The following is a 10,445-nucleotide window of genomic DNA, read 5'->3' as shown; positions in this document are numbered from 1 at the left end:
GGCATTATATAGTCATGATTACTTGTATTCTGCCTTCTATGTTATTTGGAACTTGGACTTGGTTATGGCTATGTGCATCTAGTTATGCAGGGCTGGGTGTAATGCTTAAACCTTTTAAGTAATAAAGCACACTTTATCAAAAAAAATAAGAGAAATAGGGGGCAAGTTTTAGGGGTCAAAAACTCGAATTTAATTAAGTTTTGGCCTTTTGGGTATAAGGTATCTGCAAGTTGGCAATTTTTTGTTCAAAAATCATTTTTGCTCCTTAAATACGAATTCTGAGGGGACTGCTAGAGATGCCCTACCATAATACAATCTAGAGCTAACACCGCATAAAAACATCCCCCTAGCCTGATTTTGTGTGCTATCCAAGGTCGAGCGTTAGCCTTGAGTTACTTTTCAATCAATGATAATGGTAGAAGCTCCCAAGTCCCAAGAACGACAAGAGTGAAAGTTAGGGTATGTAAAATGGTGCTATCTTAGGGCCCTTCCCAATGCTTCACTTTGTATAGATGCTAAGACAATTAAGAGGAGAAAGATGTGTTTGGTGATCCAGGAAGAACCAATGACAAGCGGGCGAACTTAGGCAAAATATTTAAATGATGCAAGCTCATCAATGCACGAAAGAGTTTAGTAGCTAAATCGTTAAATGAATGAAGCTTAGCTACAACAAGTTAAACACCTATGCATTGGAGACTATAATTGATAAAGTATTTAATGCACTTAGAGTGTTACATAGGGTAAATGTTAAGGCGGAGAGAAATCACAAGAAAAGACTTGTCTTCCCATATTTAAGAGATGATCTATTAGCACAATATGTCTCACTAAATTTTTAGGAATAACTAGTTATTTAAAATAAGCCTAAAAGATATCATTGTAGACATGTTTTTATTGTCATCTCTAAATTGCATGAAATTATTAAGATAAGAATGTCATATCAACCACTGTTCATGCCCTTAGCTAATCCTCTAGATCAAGAAAAGGGTAATCGGTGTAGCCAACAACTGGATCAGAGGTGTAGAACGTGCGCCTGTCATACTTATTCAGAGCCACGTTCCTCCTGAACCTCTCCGGCAGAAACGGGTTACTAGCTAGCTATAGTAATCAACTGACATGTGCGACAGGTTGAAATCGCCCATCTTGTATTGAGTCAGGAGCGGAGTCGTCGTCTTCTTCTCCATGCTTCCTTCAAGGGAAGTGGATTTTTCAGCACCACGGCCTTCTTCTACCTACGTCAGTAAGAGTAGTGGCGAGCTCGCGGTTGCTCGATGGGCTATATATCCGATGAGAGGAGACGGAGTAGTCCCGAAAATCCACGTCCAGTCCCGGAGTAGTCCACCTTCAGCCCCGTGTTGTCGAGCTTCTATTGCGTCAAATTAAGTTAAGTGGACTAGTGGTAATGCACGTGATTGACCTTTCTGGCTGTGTAATTGTCTAGGTTTGTTTTAACTTTGTTGTGTATTATGGCTGCTTTTGTGCATGCCTGTGCGACTGCGTAAATTTCGACCAATCAAAGCAAGGCAACGGAACTCATATGTACAGCGACAGGGGCGGAGCCAGAAATTTTCGCCAATGAGTTCACTCACTAACTAGTTCTGAAATTTTTGTATGAACTAAGCCCTATTTTGTGACATATCGCAATGAGATTATATCTGTCAAGGAAAGCACAATAAATATGAATATGATATCACTTAATTATCACACATATTTTTTTAGTTTAAAATTGAAGAGAGCATAACATACAGATCGGATGAAGGTATAAAGTCACTTGTTTATATATTATAAATAGAGTAGTACCAAAATAAACTTTTCTTACATCTAACAAATGACCTCGATGTCCCTGCATCATTATCTTTGATCAGGTGATCGACTTCCCTTCTTTAAAAAATATCTTTCCATAGCCTACATCAGTCAAAGTCCATGAAAAAAAGAATTAGAAATGGTGTGTTTAGGGCATATCTAGATGTGCTCTAGTTATTGCACATCTAAGTGAGTGAATCAAATATAAAGAGAAAAAGAAAAAAAAATCCACAAGAAGAGAAAATTCCTTATTTGACACTGTCTTAAAATCTGGTTCCTTATTTGACATTGGAAAAAAATTTCTTCCATATTTTACATTAGTCCTAAATTTTATTACCTATACGACACTTCCGTCCATTTTGAATCTAAATGACACCTGAAAAGACGACTTTGCCCCTCATGCGGTATGTGTGTGCGGGCGTGTGTGCTGTTGCGTGTGTGGGTGCACGCGCACATGTGTGCTGCTGCTACATGTATGTGTGTATGTGTGCCTCTGCGTGTGTGTTTGCTACCGCGTGTGTACATGCGCGCGCGTGTGTGTGCTGCTGCTGCTGCGCGTGTGTGTATGTGTGTGCTGCGTGCATGTGTGTTGCTGCCTGTGTATGTGTGTGTGTGCTACGTGCGTGTGTGTTGCTGCGTGTGTGTGCGCGCGTGCATGTGTGTTGTTGCGTGTGTGTGCACGTGCGCGTGCGTGTTGTTGCGTGTGTGTGCGCGCGCGTGTTGTTGCATGTGTGTGCGCGTGCGTGTGTTGGTGCATGTGTATGTGTTGCTGCGTGTGTGCTTTTGCCCTTGCATTGGTGCTACGTGTGTGCGGTATTGCCCCTCCCCCAACGCACATATCATATGAGAGATAAAAGAATCTTTTCAGATATCATTTAGGTTTAAAATAAACGAAAATGTCATGTAAGAAATAATTTTAGTATCAAATAAGAAAGTAAGTTTTAAGATAGTGTCAAATAAGGAATTTTCTCATTCTTAATCTTAATCGTGCGCTATTGCGCTTGCCGTCGGGCGTCGCCGCGTTGGCGACTGAGGAGAGAGAGGCGAGGCGAGTTGGGAAAGGACAGGCGTGCGGCCGCCGTCCGTGTATACATCGTACAGGTATCGATCTATAGTAACGAACAGGCTGACGGTGGGCTTTTGGGCATTTTTATTTAGTCTATTCATGTGGCGTTAGTAGCCTGATGGGGTGTTTCTCCATAAAAAAGTAGCTTCTTGGGGTCAGGCTTCAATTTTTACTGGGGTCAGGCCTAATATGTGGTGCATGTTATGCACGTAGCCGGCAAATTTCATTGGGTTCATCTGAAGCCAATGGTACAACGCTGGCTCCGCCCCTGTACAGCGATTGCACCAAAAGAAAAGCATCTATCAACAGTTGGCGTGTTGATGCGAACGGCTACTTGCCGATGATATCTACTCTCTCCGTTTTTAAATATTTGTTTTTTTAAGATTTTAAATGAACTACCATATACGGATGTATATAGACATATTTTAGAGTATAGATTCACTTATTTTATTTCGTATGTAGTCATTTGTTGAAATCTCTAGAAAAACAAATATTTAGAAATAGAGAGAGTTCAACTCATGTCATCGCAAACCTCTTTTTACCGGTGCCGGGATCTACCGGTGAACCCCTAGCCAATAAGAGCAAGACAACACATCAAGTCATTTATATACGGGAGTTGTATTTGTATTCCCCCCTTTGGACAGGATTCCTGCTCTGTATTCCCTAAGCTAGGTCCCACCACCTAGGATGCCCCACCACGTGCATATCCAAGACGCCATATCACGTGCATGTCTAGGACAGCGGCACCATAACCACATATTTCACTTTTTCAAAAGACTTATTTGAATTCTCTCAATCACATATTTCAGTTTTCATATCACTTATTTTTTTAGTTATTCCAATGTATTTTTTTCACGTGAAATGATTATTACAAAGGCGTGACAGAAAAGTTTAGAGTGAAATATTTAGTAAACTTACCGGTTTCAGTATATTTGACTTCTAAAAGAGTGAAATCTGTTTAGAAGTGAAATTGGAAGGAACAGTTTGAATAATCATTTTCAGTCTTTTAAATTGAAATTTCACTCTTCAGTATATTTGAAATGGATTCTTTTTCATTTTTCAGTATGTGTAATTAGCAGAAAAGAGTGAAACTGATTATTTGAAAGTAGTCACATAATCCATTTCAAATAAATTAACTTACAAGTTTCGATTAATTTTTCCCAATAGCAGTTATTTCAGAGAAGTAATTTCATATATTTTCTCAGAAATTAGTTTCACAGCTTGCAACAGCCCATTTAAATATCAGTTTCACATATTTTGCACAACTCAACTACACATAGCTATTTCAATACATATCTCACTGATTTCAACTCTTTCAAATATTAGATTTGAATTATTTGAAAAACTCGTTTCACTCGCTTCAAACAACAGATTTCAATTCTTCCAAAAACACAAGTTAATCGTTAACAAAAACTAGTTAAATTGATTTCAGTTCTTTCAAAAACTCTATTTCAATTATTTCAAAAGATAATTTCACTTGTTTCTAAATAATAAATTCACTCAATTGCCGGAACTGATTTCAAGTCTTTTAAAGACCATATTTCAATTTCATGTTTCACAATGATTGAAACTGATTATTCAACTCTCAAAGAACTGATTTTGATTCTTCAAAAAATAAGATTTCAATCCAATAAAAAACATACACTACCATATTTTACAAAATACTGAAACTTAATATTTCAAAAGAGTGGCATAAATAATTTTTTTTGCAATGTCATTTCAGTTATTCCAATTCCAATTTCATATTTCACAATGATTGAAACTGATATTTCAACTCTGAAAGAACTGATTTCAATTTTTCAAAATAGAAGATTTCAATCCAATAAAAAATATACACTACCATATTTTTAAAAATAGTACTGAAACTTAGTATTTTAAAGAGTGGCATAGATAATTTTATTTTTTTGCAATGTCATTTCACTTATTCCAATTCCAATTTCATATTTCACAATGAGTGAACTGGTTATTTCAACTATCAAAGAACTGATTTTAATACTTCAAAAAGAAGATTTAAATCCTTTCAAAAACATATTTCACTATCATATTTTACAAAAGAATGAAGCTTAGTATTTGAAAGAGTGAAATCATTCTGTAAATGAGTGAATCCGTATTTTTAAATTAGTGCAATAATTTGTTTGGAATGAGTAAACTTTGTTCATTGAAATAAGTGAATCATTTTTTAATGAGTAAAATCGGTTGTTTGAAACTCGTTTGAAATATATTCAAGATTAGTCTTGTTTTAAAGATCACATTGTCATGAAATCAAATATATAAAAATATGAAATAACCAGACTTGTGTTTAAAAGATATTGGTGAATTAATATTTCACAAGAAAATAAATGCTAGTTTCTCTATGGGTGAAGAGGACTGTGAGTGTGCATGCAGTACTAGATATAAAAGTAGTGGGGACGTGGTCAGGTATTTGTCAGAAGGTGTCGGCTGTATATAGAAATGCATTGCACAAACGAATCTTTCTGACTTTATACGCTCAATGCATGCACACATCTGAATGCCAGAAGCAACGATGGATGCTTCACTGGTAGCTCCCGGCTTCGGTAAAAAAACTTTTTCGCTTGCGTCACTTTGTCAAAAGTGACATCGCCCAGCAGTAGTGAGGAAATCCTTAAACACTTCAGGTCAAAGAAAAACAACATCCAAGCGAGTAGCACAAAAGCTATCAACTTAATGCCAAGCACGAATACAGGAGACACCAAACCTAACAGAACCAACCTAGACTACTAGGACGGAACCATGCCCCCTTCAGAGGCCACCGGACACCGTTGCATCAAACACAGCAAGCCTGCCCTCTCGCTCCGGGCCATGGAGTGCTGCTAGAACCATGGTGACAACGCGGGAACATGTATACCATAGGAGACCATCGAGGCCACCCCATGCCAGAGTCAAGGATTCCACATCCAAAACAATAAGGTGTGCATCAAGGGCCGTCCCTCATGATGTCCACGTCAGCATGGACGTTACTACTATTTGAGATGGCCAATTGGAGAGAGGGTTGATGTCTGGCATGTCTACGTCATCGAAAAAGATCGATGTAGCGTATTGACTGCCCGGCGCTTCTCGTTTGCTTCGTCGAGAAGGGAGAGAGAGACAGTCGAAACAGAAGCCGCCTCGAGCCCCTCACCCCTTTCTCTTTTTCTCTCCCATGACACGCAACCTTTCCTTCCTCTTTTTCCCCCGATCTGCTCGTTCCAATTCTTGGCCATCGGAAGGAGGCAGCCAGGGGATGGGAAGGCCGAGCGGAAGAGAAGGATGAGGGGACGCGGCTGTGAGTACGCCACCGACCATGCCGATCGGGTGGGAAGAGAAGTCGGCGGCGGCGGCGGTTTCGATCTGTGATCTGCCACCAGCGCCGCCGGAGGGACGGAAGAAAGCATCTGAGGTCAGCCTGATCTCTCTCATCTTCCCATTCCTTCTCCGCCTTGTCTCAACGCACGCAGATGGCTGCAGGGGCGGCGCGGGCCTGGGCTCGGGCAGCCATCATGGCGTTAGATGCGCCGGCGGGGGCCTCTTCCTCGTAGCAAGGCGTGGCCCTGCTCTTTCCCATGGCGCTGATGACAAGGCGGGCGGCGACACCAGCTCTCGTCCCGAGGAAGCCGCGGGAGGACGAGTACAAGCCAGACCAGATCGACGTGCCGCCCTGCCACAACTCCTTCTCCTGCGGGTTGGTTGCTGCTGTTGCTGGTGCTGTTCGTGTCCGATTCGATTGGCCTGCCGTTTGCGGGAGGCTGCAAGATTTGTTGGTGAGCTTTTCCTTTTCTTCCTCTCTGTTCTAATAGGTGTTTAGATGTGCTCAGATTTTGGATATGCTCATATCTAAACAAATTCCTTTGGATGCATCGGTTAATTTGTAGGAACCAATTTTGAAAAGACTGAATCTACCACGTATCCAAATGGAGCAGCTGCAATCGTTATATACCCAGAATGATGCTTTTATATGTCTGAATTTTCACAAGTATTGCTAAACTTGGCCCTAGCGAAGTGGCAAGTGTACTGCTGTAGTTAGCCTACTACTTCAGTTATATGAACCTACAAATGGCAAGTGAGCTCTTTTTATCTTTTGCTATTACGTTCATCCCTTCTTCCAGGACTTCCTGATTTAGAGAAGAATAGATATAGTGAAGTGCACTCTATGGTGTGTTTTCTTTTGTTTCCGATTATGCTGCTGCTTGATCTATAACTAAAGGGTACATAGTCCAACTCTGTATTCTGAGAAATGCATTTTTTACTCCGCTTCGTAGTAATATGTTTTTCACCAACATATATTGTGACAGGAAAGAGATGTTTCATGAATTGACAAATAAATTTTGGCACCTGCTGTTCTCACCTCTCGATGCTTTGCATCTGATAAGTATGCCATAGGTTTTAAGGCGACACTTTTGTCATGCAAAGCGGAACTAAAGTAGCAAATAACAGAAATTGTGATTTCTGTAATGCACATCTGCTAAAAAAAACTTATGAGTTAAGAAAAGAAAATATGTTGTCGAAAAATTTTAGGGCAGCTTACATAAGAATCAAATCCTATATTGATTACAGGTCTTTTTACTATGATGTTTTTCCTTGCATTGTTCTTTTTTTGGCTGGATTTTTACCTTTCACTGTTACATCATATCTTTGTTCGCCTTGAGGTACATATTTCTCTTATCAACAATTCTAGCACAACATTCGAAAGAAATACTTAAATTCCTTTTGATTATAAGACATGCAGAGTTAAAAAATAGTTAGAATTTGAGAATCAACTAGGAGTGAGGTTAAAGTACTGATCCCTCTTTATCCCTGTAACTTCATCTACCAAATTTCCTTTTGTTTTAATGGCAGACTGGTTAGTTGATTCCTACGGATTTCTTCTCTAATAAGGTCATGGTGACGTATACCAGAGTCCCAAAATATTTATCATTCTTTGAAGCTTTGCAAGGGGGAAGGCTAAGACATGGATCAAATTTTCGGAAACAAGCCGTGTGGACTCAAATTAAGTGCGGATGAAACCCTCTGAGGCTCTGACCATAAAGGTGATTTTTTTTAATACACTTTAGTATTGGAGAAGGAATTAGTGAAGGAGGGATACATCATGTTTATTGTCTTCTGATTGTCTTCATGATAATTTCCTTGAAGAGAATAAAGAAAGGTGTTCTAAGATTTGTGGCATAAGACAATAACAGATACTGAAATCTTGGCAACATAGGTGAGACCTGTGTGTTCGTAAGAATATTTTCTTCCGTGTACTAAATAAAGATACGGTTGTAGCTTATCATTAGATGCACATTATTTATTAAAAAAGGTGTTGTTTTCATTTGTGCATGCTCTACCCAGATGCGTTAATGATTATAGGTGAAATGTATTTGCACATAGATACTTTAGCTACACTAAATTAATTTTTTAGATAAATTCTGCTATCAGGTAGGACAGATGGGAAGCAGCATTTCAGAGCGTAACGACTGGTGAGATGACGCCTCCTTGGTCTGCTTCATGGCTCCATGGACGTGGTCCTGACTGCGGTGGATTTTAGTCTTGTTTCCTTCTTTGCAACGACCATGCTGCTACCCCTCTTTGCTAACATGTGTTCTGTTTTTGCAGATTGGTGTGAAGTGAGCACACATTTGTTGATCGTTAGTCTACCGCTTGTTTCCTGTTCTCTTCATTACTTCCTTCCTGCCGTACCACTGGTGAGATGTTGTCTCCTCATGCTTTTATCCGTTCATATGAGTGATTCAATGTTGCTGTTGGACTGGTTTATTGTGTGGATGGGGTGGCGCTCGTCAGGTGTTTGTGCTTATGCTCCACCCATGACCTGCTTTAAAAATTGTCTTGTCAGGATTTGTATTCATTGCACACCCCGCTGCAGATCCGAGCAGGCACCTTGCATCCTTCCTTTTGCACTGTGAATCTTATTACTTAACCAGATCTGCGTATATCTCGTGTGTTAACCAGATCTGGATATATCTCGTGTGATGATCTGCGTCATGGATGGCTGATGAGTATTCAGTGATGTCTGCTATGTTGTGCGCTAAACGTTTCACCTTTTTTATGGTGTTTTTCCTCGAGGAAACTATTGCTCTGAGAACTAAAGTGATGAAGCACTTTTAAGCCCTCAAAATTTAGTTGTATGCTATTATCGTTGCACTTTATGTTGTTTTTCCAACTTCAGTTAACTTGCAGGATCGCGACAGTTATTGGAAGATGATGAACAAGTACATAGGATCAGATGTAATGTCAGTTATTACACTTCTAATCATCATCTTTGAGCCTTTGGGAAAATGGCAGAGGTTTGTACTGGTGAGTTCTGGTTTAGAGTTCTAAATTTTTGTACATTTTACCTACCTTGCTTGGCAGATCAATTATGAAAAGTCTGAACCAGCATATTAGTCCTATGTTACTTAGTAGTTCAAGTTATGTCTAATTCTGTACTTTTGTAATTTCAGATGGACTATGCCCTTAAGTTTCCCTCTATACCACGCTGGAACGTCTAGACCACAAGAGGAACATAAAACATTTTGATGTTAGAGGTTCTCACATCCTGAAGACACAATACTTGTAAGATTCTCATTTCTGTAAAAAGACTCATAATTCAAATATTTTTAATTAGATATCATACTAAAATTTCAAACATTTTGCTGAACCAGGCCATATGGTGTCAACCAAGAACTTTTTTTGCTTTGGCTGTTGAATATATCACATTTTCTCAATCTATCTACCAGGATGAACTCTTGCATCTTGATAGATAATCTTGCTATTCTGATGTGTGGTCATGCAAACTTCCTTTTTTCTTTGAGATTTAAAAAATAAATTGTGGAACAGGTGGGTGAAAGAAAACATGTTGTACCAGCTACATTTTGCATGGCAAAAGTTGGCATATTGTTATCTCTGCTGCTGCTACGATTCCTCCCTTTACTTTCTGATGCTTGCATATCTTGAGCCAAAAACGATATGTGCTGCTGCAGTTCTCCTCCATACATTCTTTTCTTTAACTGTTGGCTCGCATTAGTACTGTACAATCACGTTATCAGCTCCAGCAGCTAGATTAGTACGCAGATTCACGCCTCAGGTGGCGCGCCCAGGGCGCGCCCCAGCCACTAGTGTAAGGATCAAGGCATGCCCAAAGCCGCTGGCCTAGTGCAACCAAAAGGGATCGGAGCTCCATGGTGATGTCTCCAAGAGGGTCACGACGCCATGCGCCACCATCGAGTCTGAAAAGAAGGACTAGGGTTTTCACTCGGACATGCACCGTTAGGGGACCTGCAACGCACCTCCAAGAGGGAAGCAACACCCATAAGCAACGTTGCCAGCGCCGAAGTGTAGAGCTTTCGCTTGAAACCTTACATGTGCCACTCGCAACACCCAGGTGCCGACCCAACTGGAGGGCGGATTGCCGCCGCCAGCTCGAAGCCTCCAGATCCAGACCTGAGGGCAGCCATCACTGAAGGTACAGTGACACCAGGATCACGCCCACCAATTCCCTTGCTACTACCCACATCGCCAAGATGAGGTGACACTACCGTTGTAGTGGTGGTGCTGCTTGCCGCAGAGCCAACCAGGCAAGCTCACCTTCCACTGTCGCCATGGCGTC

General features: G+C 40.4%; 1 protein-coding gene across 19 annotated transcripts; it reads left to right on the top strand.

Annotated features, from left to right (window-relative positions):
* Nucleotides 1–5,919: 5,919 nt before the first annotated feature.
* LOC125511535 (uncharacterized) lies at nt 5,920–9,743 on the top strand. 19 transcript variants are annotated; one of them, XR_015603049.1, is made up of 8 exons: nt 5,924–6,263; nt 6,322–6,624; nt 6,736–7,890; nt 8,279–8,364; nt 8,456–8,544; nt 8,694–9,154; nt 9,301–9,412; nt 9,502–9,743. XR_015603049.1 is itself a non-coding variant. In XM_087522284.1 (8 exons), exons 4-7 carry the CDS (start codon nt 8,325–8,327, stop codon nt 9,346–9,348), a joined length of 306 nt encoding a protein of 101 aa, XP_087378410.1. In that variant the 5' UTR covers nt 5,925–6,263; nt 6,322–6,624; nt 6,736–7,890; nt 8,279–8,324; the 3' UTR covers nt 9,349–9,412; nt 9,502–9,743. The 19 variants fall into 19 exon arrangements, 2 of the variants coding, with proteins under 2 accessions (XP_087378410.1, XP_087378411.1); XR_015603052.1 differs by having other exon boundaries at nt 5,925–6,263; nt 9,027–9,154; XR_015603053.1 differs by having other exon boundaries at nt 5,925–6,263; nt 8,279–8,376; nt 9,027–9,154.
* The last annotated feature ends 702 nt before the right edge of the window (nt 9,744–10,445 follow it).

Source organism: Triticum urartu, chromosome 5A (genome assembly GCF_056163025.1).
Source record: "Triticum urartu cultivar PI428250 chromosome 5A, HENAU_Tu73, whole genome shotgun sequence".
NCBI lineage: Eukaryota > Viridiplantae > Streptophyta > Magnoliopsida > Poales > Poaceae > Triticum > Triticum urartu.
This window is presented reverse-complemented; position numbering and strand designations above follow the sequence as displayed.